The sequence below is a fragment of the Natrix helvetica genome, assembly GCF_964273705.1.
Source record: "Natrix helvetica genome assembly, chromosome: 7".
Classification (NCBI taxonomy): domain Eukaryota; kingdom Metazoa; phylum Chordata; class Lepidosauria; order Squamata; family Natricidae; genus Natrix; species Natrix helvetica.
In genome coordinates, this window is record NC_138558.1 from 49128053 (window position 1) to 49142834 (window position 14782).

Consider the following 14782-nt stretch of genomic DNA (forward strand, 5'->3'; position numbering starts at 1 on the left):
GGGCAATCTCATTATCTCTCCTTTTCCAGAGAATTTTCCATGGCCAAAATTCACCATGTGGCATCTATCTCTGCTACCGTGCTCTTCCCACTATTTTAGAGATGTGTAGCATGTATGTATTTATTTTTATTATTTATAAAGTAACTCAAGGCAGCAAACATTTAATACTCTTTCATTCTCCTAGTTTCCCCACAACCATCTGGGAGGTGGGTTGGGCTTCGAAAGAGTGGCTGGTGCAGTCACCCAACTGGCTTTCATAGCTAAATTGGACATGAAGTCATGGTTTCCTACTTTCAGTGCCTTAACCACTAGATCAAACTGGCTGTCAGTATGAATCCTCATTAGTCTGCAGAAGTGCCAATATTGTTTTTGTGTTGTTTTCCAAAGTCTTAACTTTTGCCTCCATATAGCATTACACAAAAAACATTGCCTGCATGATCCTGATCTTTGTTGGCATAGGTACCTCTTGACATGTTGATCTTTTCCAAGGCCTTCATTGCTAGGCCTTGGAAACTAAGGGCTAATCTGCTGCATATTTCTTAACTGCTGATTCATTTACTGTTGATAGTCAATCCCAAAGGCAGAAGATATCCACCACAATAGCTTTATTATTAGTTCTGAAGCCAGTAACTATATATTTTGTCATTAGTTTGGTCTTCTTTTATTTAATTTTTCCTTAATCTTTTACTGTGCAATAACCTTAGTTATTGGAGTTTTCAGCAGCTTAGGTTGCAAGGAAAATTTCATTTAAAGGATCCCATATACATTTTAAAATTATAATAAAATAAGCAGTAGAATGTAGCAAAAAAAAAAAAAAAAAAAGATCTACTCAGCATCAAGTGCCATACCATCCTTTGAGGGTATTAAGGAATCCTGTCTAAAATTCTGGTAAGTAAAATTAAGACCATGGAGAAAAACCATGACTATGCACAGCATATAACAGTGATGTCGAACCTATGGCACGCGTGCCACAGGTGGCACGCAGAGCCATTTGTCAGGGCACGCGAGGTGCTGCCCTCTCAGCTGAGTTCACCATTTTTAAAAGCCATTTTTCACCCTCCAGAGGCTTTATAGGAGCCCGAGGAGGGTGAAAAGAGCCTCCCCCGCCCCCCCCCCGGAGGCCCTCCGGAGGCTTCAGGGACCGTCCGGTTTGCTCGGAGGGACTTCTGGTTTGCTCGGAGGGTCATTTTAAGCATTCCGAAGACTTCAGGGAAGCCTCCGGACGATACCTGAAGCCTCCAGAGGGCCTCCGGGGGGGAGGGGGGAGGCTCTTTTCGCCCTCCCCAGGCTCCTATAAAGCCTCTGGAGCCTGGGGAGGGTGAAAAAAGCATGTAAAAATGGGGGGGAGTGCCTGTTGTGCACGCATGCACACTGGGGGGGTCACACATTGCATTATGGGTGCGGCACGCCCGCACACGACCCCCCCTGCGCTCCCCCCACTTGTGGCACGCGAGCCAAAAAAGGTTCACCATCGCTGGCATATAAGAATAGACAATCCTGTATCAGAGTAGGTATACTTGTATCTGTATGAGTAACTATAATTGAGAACATTCTCATTCAGGCCAAAGATTTAAAACAGCAGTGACAGCTCATAAGGGGCATTTTAATATGCTTTATGCTATTCAAATGAGTATAGCTGATTGATGAAGCAGAAGTTCTCGTGGATACAGGATACTTAAAAAGAACAACAGGAGCTAGAATATCTTGACAAACAGAATTGAATGCTAGCTGAACTGTGACTGAGTGGTACTTTTTTGGCTGCTCTTCCTTCTGACATTATATAATGTAAATAATACAATTTGAGATCCATTCTTCAACAGCCCAAAACTTGCACTTATTGATCCTTTTAAACCAGCCCCTTATAATTGATTTTTTAAAGCTGTTTGTATGTATTCTTCAGTTAAATACCATCAAGCTAGTGGGAGTGCTAGTGAACTCAATGCTATTTACAGTATAAATAATCCTCATATTTTGAGCTGCATACATCATGACCAGCTGATATTTTCTTTCCTCAGGACCAGCTGTTCCCTAGGAGTGTCTGGCTGGAGCCATATGATCTTAGCAACATATTTCAGAGCTGTTTCTAAACACTGACAAAGACACTTGTGCAGCAATGACTGTTGTAGAGGAAAATCGGCCTTTTGCCCAACAACTATACAATGTCTACTTTACAATACTTTCACTTTTCTGCTTTAAACTTTTTGTAAAAATCAGTCTTGCAATACTCAGTCATTTCTATATTGTAAAGGGGAATCGTAAAGAGGCAGCAAGAATAGCTGCTGAGTTTTATGGAATTCCTCAAGGACAAGGTATGCTTCTTTCTATTATTTGTTGTTACTGATCTGCCAGGTTTATAAAAATACCTTGTTAAGCATTTGTTCTCCATCCTACCCATGTCGATTTTTGTTATCTGCATTCATACATTTGTTTTTACACTCAGAAGTATCAGTTGTCTTCATGCAGTGTCCAGACCATTTAATAGGAAAGAACTTAAATGAAACTGATGGAATCTAATATGTCTATTCTTTGTGTATTGTAAATATATATTTATTAATTTTATGTAAAATATACTAATAATTGGCATTAATAAATTTTCCAAAATTTAATTAATCTCCTTTTCAGTTAATATCCACCTCAAGTCTGACTTCTATATATAGCAAGCAATACTGTAATCTTTCAGAATTATTAGTAAGTGCTGAATTTAGAATAGCCAATTATTTCATTCTAATAAATAGCCATATAGTTTTATACTAGATTTATAGCTGACTTTTTGACAGTCTCTTCTCCCGTAACTGTTTGTAGGTACTTGGATAGAAGACTACGAGGAAATCTCATAGGCTGCATTGTAGTCTATGCATCTTGGGGGGAGGGGGGGGAATGCCAGGGCTTTCTTATTATTGCCAAATAAACTCCCCGCACAAACCTTTGAATTGAGGAGTCAACCTTATGATATAAACCAATGGAAATATACATTTATTTTGTCTGTTGTGTTAAAATTATCTTATGATTTAAAAACACAACAAATCATAAATAGTTTAAGTATATATTCTAATATTCAAAAAGATCTGGCAAGTATATAGCAAAATGATTCAATTAGCAAGATTATAATTTTTAAAAAAATACTGGGCAATCAAAAACAGACAGTAAATTTACAAATAGGATAATTTATATGTAATAATAATATAAAATGTAGGATACAAATATTTAATATTTGTGTGATAATGACCCTCTGCTCCATATATTTGTCTTCAAGGTGCAAATATAACTTAATGCAGGTTCTTACGAACAAGTGTTGCCTGGGAACTGACAGCAATAATTAACAGTATGGGCAAATGCTGAAATGTGGAGAACATATCTTTTGGTAGAATATAATGAATTTATGATTGTTTAACCTTTATGAAAAGATTCCTAAGAGGAATGTCAATTTGGGGAGAAATTTTCTATCATACATCCCAGATTCTACTCATGGTTGCTCTGAAACTATATGTCTCCATTAATAATATATTATATTGTTTTGTACACAATACATGCACAATTGGTCATCAATGTTGCAAGAGTATTTCTGTGTATATGCCTGTTTTATAATCAACACTTTGCCTTTAAAAATACAAATTTCTCCATAGCATGCAAAAATATTTTTACGAGCCAGGAAATATTATTTATAAGGCTATGGAAAATTCTCGTTCAATTTGAAAATGCTTTAATTTAATGTCCAAATTAAATGTTATTTCTGAAGCAAAACAGAATGTCATATCAAACTGAAGCGACGAATCAAGTTGATTCAGTTTTCCCAAAACATTTGAAATGGATCAAATTGATGAACAGAATAAAACTCATATCAGACTCCATCTAGATACTCCTAGAGAAACAAAAGTATTTTTTTCTGTAAGTTTATTATAGATGGCTTGGGCAAGCAGAAGATATGGCCTTTCTTTAATAGATGACCCCACTTTCAAAGAAGACGTATGATGACAACAATGAAAGGTTTCCAAATTCCAGCTGGAAATCTAACTCTGAAGAGACGGAGGTCCAACAAGTCTTGTGTTCCCTTACTGACAACTTCATTTGTCAGAAGGTGAAAGAAGAAACAAAGGGATCTGCTAATATTTGATTCACAATAGGAAGGTGACCAAGAATGTCTGCTGAGGAGGCTGGCATAAAGTAACGTGAAGAGCAGCTTGAGGAATTGGATAGGTTTAGCCTGCAAAAGATTAAGAGGAATATGTTGGAATTAAGGGGAAATAAATTCAGGTTAGATATTAGAGAGCTTTCTAATGTTAAGAACTGTTAACCAATCAAATAAGTTGTTTCATGGAGCTGTGTTCCATGGTGCTGTGTTTCTCATTGCTGGAGAACTTTGAAAAGAGGTTGGTGACTGTCTGAAATGCACAGTGGATCTGTACTGAGCACTATGTTGGATTAGAGGGCCTCTGAGGTTCCGTTCAACTCTGGCTTTTGATCCTGGTATTTTCTCCAATCTAATAATAGGAGTACCAGAATTAGGTGGCAAATATGCAGATTAAAAACCTATTATGTATTGCCATCTAGTGACCATCTGGAGTTTTGCAGCCCAGATATGATAGTCCTATATACTAAATGCAATGATATCAATTAACTGTAAATGTATTAATTGCATAATTGATATCTCAAGTGATTCCTTCCCCATACTCTTCCATTTTAAAAACAACTGAATGCCTTATGATACCACTTAAATGTGTTGCGCTTATCTGCTAAAAATGTGCATACAAGCAAAATAAAGCTTGTCCACCATCACTGTTCTTATAAAACAATGCCACTCTATGGTGTGAATTCTTGAAAAAGCATATTCCTATGAAGTTCAGCTGAGATATGTCTTAGGTATGTATTCTTACAATGAGTTTTAATGCTAGTTTATTATTGATCTCTAGAGTGACTAAGGCTGATCATTCCACTATTAAAATGATTGGATTGGTTGCCAGTTTGCTTTGCAGCATAATATAAATAATTATCTTGAACGCCCTTAGAAGCCTCCATCCAAAGCAGCCCAGAGAGTACTTTGTTCTTACATGATCACTACTACTCATTAAGACTTTTGGGGGGAGCTGCTTATAGTTGCTGTTTGAACTTCTGTGAGTACTCAACCAAAATATTGTAAGATGGTTCCCCAACCTCTGGACCTTGGACTGGTACCGGTCCTTAGCCTGTTAGGAATCAGGCCACACAGCTGGAAGTGAACTGCGGGCAAACAAGCAAAAGTAAAACCACCACCCCCAGTCCATAAAAAAATTGTCTTCCAGAAAACTGGTCCTTGCTATCAAAAAGATTGGGGACTGCTGAATAAGAGGTCTAAGAATCTCTGGTGACCTTTAAGAAAGCCCTAAAGATACATTATTTTGACTAATTATGGAAGTGAACTTAATTCATTTCATACCTGAAGATTTTTGTGATGGGTAGAAAAATGTTGTGGGTCCTAGAGTGAAAAATTTTGAAAAATTGGCAGATATAAGACCATGCAGTTCAAACACAACTTACGTAGTCTAAAATTTAAGTCATGCACATATTTATTATGTTAGCTAGTAAAAGAAGTGGCTTAACAACAATATGAACACTAAAAGTGAAGAGCAGATCTCCCAATTTGATTATTGGTGGGAAATCTTTTGGAAATACATACATCATATAAATGAATTGGTCACAAGTTCATAAATATATTAATAATATCACAAGTTATAAACAATGTATATTAACAAATATATAATAGTGAATACAAATGAATCTTTACAAAACTTAATGTGCACATACAAAGACATATAAGCTGTGTTTTCTTGAACATACTTAGTGAGAAGATATGGACTTATGGAGTTCCTTGTATGATATATATGGAATTCCTTGTGTGATCCCTCAAATCTTTTATAAGAATAATTTACAATTATTTCTATAAATTGCATGCTATTAATCTTTCTAGCCATAAATATTGAATATGGAAGTTTACAGTTTTCAAATTGCACATGTACTTCTATATTCCCAAGCTTTATTTTCCTCTGGCAGTGCTCTAGTGTGATTTTTTTTTCTGTTCCCTTTCTTTTATTTACAGTTTTTTGTTCATGTACTGGTTTGAAATATAGGCAGGAAGGAAAAATAAACTCTGCTCAAGTTTTTTCCCAACTATTCCTTATCAGGAAAATAAATGACAGAGGAGATATGCCAGAGAAGGCTTGGAAATTCAGACTAATTGTTAGATTTGATATGTAAGAAAAAAATGTTTACTGTTCTTTATTTTTTTTTAAATTGGAAACTTAAAAGTCTTGATTAAATCTGGGTATTTTTTTGTCACAGGGATTTAGAAATATTAAAGTATTGAAGTGTGCTGATAAAGGATCAGATTTGCCCTCTCTACCATTTTTCCCTTTGATGGTCATGCCCAATTATCTGACCCTTCAGCTCTAAATGTTTTCATAGTGTACCATTTAATAATTGCAACTGATAATGTCACTCAACAACAGTTGCTTGGAGAATGAAAATAGTACATGTTTTCACAATTCACATTCCAGAAGGAACAGAGTTCTATTAATAGAAACAATAGCAACTCACCCAAGCTTTCTAGGTACAATAAGTTTTGATGGCTATAAAAGGAATGCCATATAGACTATTCAACTCAATATATGTGATACTAAGGATTCAGCATATTTTTTCTCTAGCATTATGGTGAACTGTTGAGCTACTAAACTAGCATACAGTATGCATGCCAAATGATGTATCTAGTCCAAGTGCCTAAGAAATGTTTTTGATATAATCTCTGGATAACTATCCCTTCCTTTCAATATGGGGTTATTTTGTTGATTTTATTATTGTATCATTTATTTATTGTATTTAAATGCCACCATTCCCCAAGTCCAAACTGCATATTTTTTATTTATGTTTCAAATTATTTAGTTGTCTTTCTCACAAAATAAATGGCTGTCATCATTATTATTATTATTATTATTATTATTATTATTATTATTATTATTATTATTATTATTATTATTATATACTTTATTCATTAAACATGAAATTCAGTCAACTGACATTCAAAAATGCATCACAAATACCATTGACTGGTATTAATGGTTGATACGGTTTGCTGTCAGCATCCTAGGTATCAACCAAGTATCTTGTTAAAATAAACGATGTTCCGGGTAGCGCAGTTTTTTGCAGTTCGGGTGTTATTGCGGGAAGCTGCAATTTCTTAATTTTATTATTATTATTATGTACTTTATTCATTAAACATGAAACTCAGCCAACTCAACATTCAAAAATGCATCACAAATACCATTGACTGGTGCTAATGGTTGATACGGTTTGCTGCTAGCGTCCTAGGTATCAACCAAGTACCTTCTTAAAATATAAGATGTTCCAAGTAGCGCATTTTTTGCAGTTCCGCTGATGTTATTGTAGGAAGCTGCAATTTGTTGATGTATCTTGTAAAATTCTTGGACATGGTGCCAAGTGCCCCGATGACAATGGGTATCACTGTTACATGCTTCATCCATAGCCATGTAGTTTCGATGGCCAGATCGACATATTTCATTACTTTTTCTAGTTCTTTTTCTTCGACTCTGGCATCTCCTGGAACAGCTATTATTATTATTGCTGTTATTGTTATTGTTATTATTGTTATTATTTGCTTAATCTTTGGTGAGATTCACAGCCTTTGGGCTGGTTGGTAGCTCAACAACTCGAGTTAGGACCAAGGACCTAGGATCTGTTAAGGTAATGTCGGAGGATATAAGTTGTTCCAAGTAGGGTGGTTTTTGTAGAGTCAGAATGTTCAAGTCAGGTAAATTTAGAATTTTCGAATAGCGAGGTAGCTCTTTAGGTATCCAATATCTCAGGGGTTGCCACAAAGAAGAGAGAGTCAAACTATTCTCCAAGGCACCTGAGGGTAGAACAAGAAGCAGTGGGTGGAAACTAATCAAGGAGAGAAGCAACTTAGAACTGAGGAGAAATTTCCTGACAGTTAGAACAATTAATCAGTGGAACATCTTGCCTCCAGAAGTTGTGAATGCCCCAACACCAGAGGTTTTTAAGAAGATGTTGGATAGCCATCTGTCTGAAACGGTATAGGGTTTCCTGCCTAGGCATGGGGTTGGACTAGAAGACCTCCAAGGTCCCTTCCAACTCTACTATTGTATTGTATTGTATTGCTCCAAGGGCTCCAATTACAAATGGGACAACACATGATTTCTTTTTCCATAGTCGCTCAACCTCAGTTTGCAAGTCCCGGTATTTTGTGATTTTTCCTTGCTGTTTATCTTCAATTCGTGCATCACCAGGTATTGCTATGTCAATGAACCATACTTTTTTCTTTTCAATTATTGTTATGTCAGGTTGTAGACCAAGTGCCTGTCAGTCTGGATTCTGAAGTCCCACAAGATCTTGCCTTTCTCATTCTCTAAAACCTTCTCAACCTGATGGTCCCAGTGGTTTTTGCTGTACTCAAATCCAAACTTTTGACACAATTTCCAGTGAATCTTAGCAACACGGTCATGGTGTTGTAGGTAGTCAGTTTGTGAAATTTTGCTGCACCTGCTGATCAAGTGGTCGACTATCTCATCTTTCTCATTACAGAGGCGACATTTGCTGTTGGTGGTAACATGTTGAATTTTTGCCTTCATGCAGTTTGTGGCTAAGGCTTGTTCTTGAGGTGCCAAAATAAAGCCTTCTGTTTCTTTTTTCAGTACTCCTGATCTTAACCAGTTCCAAGTTAGTTTTTGATCAGCTTTGCCTTCAATACTTTTCAAGTATTGGCCATGCATAGCTTTGCTTTTCCAATTCTCAGCTCGCTTCTCAATTACTTATTTCTTATATTCAGCTTTTGACTTAGTTGTCTTCAAAAGACCTCCTTTATTTACTTCCTTAATTATTGGTTCTTCACTTTTCTGGATGTAATCATTCAAGCTGTGTCTTTCTTCTTCCACAGTCTGCTTTACTTGTAGGAGTCCTCGACCACCCTCTGCTCTTGGTAGATACAATCCGTCAACATCACTTTAAGGGTGCAAAGCATGATTCATTGTCATAAGCTTCCTTGTTTTTTTGTCCAAATTGTCCAACTCCATCTGGGTCCAGTCAATTATTCCTGCAGAGTATCGAATTACAGGTATAGCCCAGGTATTTATGGCTTTTCTGATGTTTCCTCCACTCAGTTTTATCTTGCGAATTCATCGAATCTACTTGGCTGAAGTTAATTCCTTGACTTTATTATGTGTTAAGTCAGAGGCTTCTTATTATGTCAGGTGTGTTGTAGGCCAAGTGCCTGTCAGTCTGAATTCCCACAAGATCTTGACTTTTTCATTCTCTAGATTAGAACCTTCTCAACCTGATGTTCCCAGTGGTTCTTGCTGTACTCAAATCCAAACTTCTGGCACAATTTCTAGTGAATGATCTTAGCAACTCGGTCATAGAATTGTAGATAGTCAGTTTGTGAAATTTTGCTGCACCCGCTATTAAGCCAGATATTCAGACTGGTTTTGACACTTTTATCTACACATAGAGTATTTCCAAGGAGCTATGATAGGCAGATCTGGATGTTTGTTGTTGTTATTGATTTAATCTTCGATTTGATTTACAATCTAGGACTGGTAAAAACATAACAGTTCAAGTCTTAACCAAGAACCTAAGAGCTGTTAAGGTAATGTCTGAATAAGGTGGTTCTTTGCAAAGTCAGAATATTAAGATTTGATAAGTTGAACATTTCCATGTATCTAGGCAGCCCTTTGGGTATTACTCCAAGGGCTTCTACTTCTATTGGTTGCAACCATTGATTTTTTTGCTCCACAATTATTCAACTTCAACTTGCAGATTGTGGTATTTCGTTATTTTTTCTAGTTGTTTCTCTGGTATTGCAAAATCTTGACCTGTTCATTTTCAAGAACTTTGTCAACTTGGTATGCCCAGTAATTTTTGCTGCATTCTAACCCAAACTTCTGGAAAAGTTTCTAATTATTATTATTGTTATTATTGTTGTTTGTTGCAAGTTAACCAGATGCTCAGACTGGATTTGCCATTTTTGTCTACCTGTCAGGTCCTTTCTAAGGATCTCGAATGGGCAGATCTTGGATGTTTGATAATGTTTCATACCAGGATGTAAGCTGTTCTGAGTAAAACTGCCTTTTGTAATTGAATGATGGTGAATTTGTCAATGCCAATGGTGTCCAAGTGGTGCTCCAGATGTTTTGGGACTGTACTCAAGACCCCTACTACTGCCACAGTTGTTCCATTTCTGTTTGCAGGTGTTTGTATTTTGTTATCTTCTCCAGTTCTTTCTCTTTTATTTTCCTTTCTCAACGTACTACCATGTCCACTATGCAGACTTTTTTGGTCTTTCTTATTGACAGTTGTTAAGTCTGGGGTTTTACGTGGCAGGTAGAGCAATTTAGTTTTTTCATTTTCTATGACTTTCTCTATTTATGGTCCCACCAGTTCTTGCTTGCAGGCAAATGATATTTCTTGTAGGTCTTCCAGGGCACTGATGATGATGAACATTAAAAACTATAAAAAATATTTAAAAAGAAATAATAGACAAAGGAATGTTAATAATAACAGAGTCTCCTCACTAGTTCATTAGTTCCCTGGGTTCACCTGGCATGCTAGTGTAACAATGTATTGAGGAACCTTTGGAAGGTCTGGAGTGATGGTGCGAGTCTAACATGTCCCACACATGCCAATGATAATCCAAATTATCAAGTATTGTTGGGCCCAGCAATGGCTTCCTGAGAAGGGAGAAGACCAAAACTTTCTTAAGAGGCAAAGGATCAACCCTTCACTCAAGAGTTTTTCACCACTAGAGCTTACTCACATGCCACTCCCCAGCTTGCTTTAACAAGTTAGGGGCTTTGATCTAAAGAGAAGTGGCTGAACTCACAGTCCTCTGTCCGCTTTATTGGGACCAACAGGTTCAGATAATTTGACAAGACTTTGTCAAAAAGTTTTATAGCTTTGGAGCTATAACAAGGCTGGCATCCAATTGTGAGCAAATTTGAGAAACTTTGACAGATTCTTACACAGGGCCCTACAAAGGGTTCTCTGAGTTCCTTTATCCAAGAGAGACTGTGTCAAACAGGAGTGTAGGACAGCTAGCCATCAATGTAATAAGGGCAGAAAATGGCACTTCACCATTCTTAACACTCTGAGGTAGGTGAAAGCCTTAATCATGGCAATAACCCATGCACAGTCAAGTTCATCCCTTGCAGATCACCAGCAATGCTCTAGATGTCTATTGTATCACTTCAACTACCTCAGTTCCTCTGTAAATTACAGGGAGGGATCTGTTCCACGAGAGGAAAAAGTAATCCCATAAGGATCTGATCAAAAGCCTCCACTGCCCTCCCCCATTCCAAACCGCCATTAAGGCCTTGGATAGATCATGGAACAGACCAACAAGAACAACCCCAGTTCTCTCTGAAATCCAGATCTATCGGTAGCTGCAGGTGGATCAAACTAATAGGCTTCCCCGTAGTGGGTAATAGCACCAAATAATCCCATAGTAATGAGGATGTGATCTAACCATGACAAGAAGGACACCAAAAGCTCTACATATGAAGTCAAGGTGCTCAGGCAGCCTACACAGCTGTGAGGCTAATCCCTAGAGCATATTGTACTGTTACTACAGTTTTAACAGTTACCCTCCAGTTTTATCCTCCTTTCATATTTTTACCCTGTGAAATAGAATAGGCTGCAAGATGGTCAATAGATTACCTCAAATCATTCAAATCAAATCAAACGTAGTTTCAGTGGTATTATAATGAGAGACATAAAGCAGGCCAACACATGATGGCACCCAATTTTATAATCTTTTTCGTGGTGGTTGTTAAGTGAATACTGCTATTGTAAAGCAATCACTGGGTTTGTTAAGCAAACCCATTAGCTTTTTCCTTTCTCATAATGATGGGACCTATTGCTGGCAGTATTGGAATGATAGCTTTAAAATTATAGCTAGCTGTTGTCAGTTTTATCTTAATACTGAGACTTTACACAGGAGAATTTTTGCTTTTGTTTTTTCTCCTTAGTTCTTTATTTTTTTGTTGTCTCAGTTAAGATTTTAAGTCTGATTGTAATGGCCACCTCTGCATAGGCAAGTCTCTAGAATCAAGTCTCTATTAAATCAGTGTACACACACACACACACACACACAATGATTGTATCCTAGCATGTTCTACCTCTAGGAAGGAAGCCCAAGAGATATAGTTGGTTGTGCAGCTTGAGAAAACATATCTCCTTCCTCTTCCCTCAAGTAAAACAGGAAAGAGGACCTTGCTAGATATTTCTCTTGAGTCTTTCTGAGAGCAACATGGTAGTGGGAAGAAAAATAGCCCAATCGAAGATGGAGTGGCTGAATAAATTCAACCTACTCTGGCTTCCATAGGTAGTAAGGAGCCAATGGGAAAGAGTGTTAATTTATGTTAGATAATTTTGGATGTGTACAAAGCCTCCTATGATTCATCTCACAACTATTTTTCCAGAAGCTCCATCTCCATTCTTGAGGAAACTATCTATAGTCCCTTTATGTCCTCTGCTAATGAACTTCAAACCCTTTCTGCAAATAGCAATAGCTCTTAGACTTATATACCGCTTTACAGTGCTTTACAACCCTCTCTAAGCGGTTTACAGAGTCAGCATATTGCCCCCAACAATTTGGGTCCTCATTTTACCCACCTTGAAAGGATGGAAGGCTGAGTCAACCTTGAGCCTGGTGCAGTGGTGGGTTTCAAATTTTTTTGGAACCTACTCTGTGGGTGTGGCCTCCTTTGTGGGAGTGGCTTGCCAGCCATGTGACCTGGCGGGAGTGGCTTGGCAGTCATGTGACCAGGTGGGCATGGCTAACTTGGAAAATGTGGTGAAACTCACTTAACGATGCTCTTGCTTAGCAACCAAAATTTTGGGCTCAATTGTGGTCATAAGTTCTTTTTCTTTCTTTCTTTCATCTCTCTCTCCCACTTTCTTTTTTTCTTTTTCTTTCTCTCTCTCTCTCTGGCTCTTTGTCTCTCTCTCCCTCTCTCCCTCTCTGTCTCCCTCTGTCATTTTCTCTGGGTGTCTATCTGTCTGTCTCTCTCTCTGTATCTCTGTATCTCTCTCCTCCTTCCCCCATCTCTGTCACTCTGTGTGTGTGTGTCTGTCTGTCTCTCACTCACTCTGTGTGTGTGTGTGTGTGTGTGTGTGTGTCTGTCTCTGTCTCTCCCTCTGTCTCTCTCCCCTCCCTTCCTCTCTCTCTGTCACTCTGTGTATGTGGGTGTGTCTGTCTCTCACTCATTCACTTAATCACTCACTCTGTGTGTGTCTATCTTTCTCTCCCTCCCTCCCCCTCTCTGTCTGTGTGTGTGTGTGTGTGTGTGTGTGTGTGTCTGTCAGTCTCTCTGATTCCCTCCCTCACTCCCTCTCTCTGTTCCTCTGTCTGTCTGTCTGTCTGTCTCACTCACACACACACACTGTGGTCACCTTGTTGAGTGTTCCAATCACATTTGAAACACTCAACAACTGGCTTGCATTTATGGTATTTTGCAGCATTCTGCAGTCATAGGACCAAAATATATGCTTTTAACCATATATTTTGGTCCTATGACTACAGAATGCTGCAAAATACCATAAATGCAGGCCAGTTGTTGAGTGTTTCAAATGTGATTGGAACACTCAACAAGGTGACCACAGTGTGTGTGTGTGTGTGTGTGAGTGAGACAGACAGACAGAGAGAGAGAGGAACAGAGAGAGGGAGTGAGAGAGGGAATCAGAGAGAGACTGACAGAGTCTGACAGAATCAGAGAGGTACTTTTAACTACCTGGCAGCGGCGTTTTTCCTTGGGGGGCTCCTCAGAACATCCCAAGACTTCGGAGGGAAGCCTCCAGCCCAGAGCAGGAGCAAAGCCCCTTTTTCAACTGGCCTTTCCTCACTTGGAGGGCTTTGGAGGGAAGCTTCTGCATAAGCCCGGCCGAGTGACAACAAGTTCCCACCGTTACGAAGCCTCGGAGGCTGTAATTTTCTGAGCTATGCGCGCGCGCCTGTTTTCCACGGCGTGGAGCAGCAGCGAGGTTTGTGTGGCCGGCAATCACTCCAAATGCCATCCGGGAAGACGAGGAACGTGAGGGGGGACCGTTGACAGCCTCCGCAATCATCGCTCGCCTCGCAGAGCCTCGCTGCTGCTCCACGCCGTGGAAAACAGGCGCGCGCGCACAGCTCAGAAAATTAATAATAATAAATAATAAATTTGGATTTATTAGCCGCTCCCTTTCCAAGTAGGACTCGGGGCGGCGTACAATGGAGCATAAAACATAAAAAATATATAACAACACCAAATGTACATACATATACAACACACATACATACACACATACATACACGGAGGAGGAAACAAATTACATCAATAGACAGTTAAAAATCAGCTTTAAAATACCCCAATTGTAGAAACCCAAAAAATTAATATTTACAGACAGTTTAAAAACAGTTTGGAGGAATGGGAAGATTACGATTGCGATTGAGCCAGGCCGGATAATTGAAAGAGGTGGGTCTTCAGCTGTACACGGAAGGAGCGGAGGTCGGAAATAATCCTGATATCACGGGGGAGGTCATTCCACAGGGCTGGGCCCATCACAGAGAAGGCTCTGCTCCTGGGTGTCGCCCCCCGACACTGTTTGGCGGACGGCACCCGGAGAAGTCCCTCTCTGTGTGCGCGAATTGGTCGTAGGGATGTGTGGGGCAGGATGCGATCCTGCATATAACTAGGCCCTGTGCCATGGAGCGCTTTAAAGATCATAATCAAAACCTTGAAACGCACTC

At 38.8% G+C, this 14782-nt stretch overlaps 1 protein-coding gene across 1 annotated transcript in view; it reads left to right on the forward strand.

Annotated features, from left to right (window-relative positions):
• The first annotated feature begins 2091 nt into the window (after nt 1-2091).
• The window catches only part of ASB5 (ankyrin repeat and SOCS box containing 5), a 43455-nt gene continuing 30764 nt past the window's right edge, over nt 2092-14782 (forward strand). Inside the window, exon 1 of the mRNA XM_081959529.1 lies at nt 2092-2309. Coding sequence (XP_081815655.1) covers nt 2114-2309 — 196 coding nt within the window. The 5' untranslated portion in view covers nt 2092-2113. The remainder of the gene's footprint in view (nt 2310-14782) is intronic.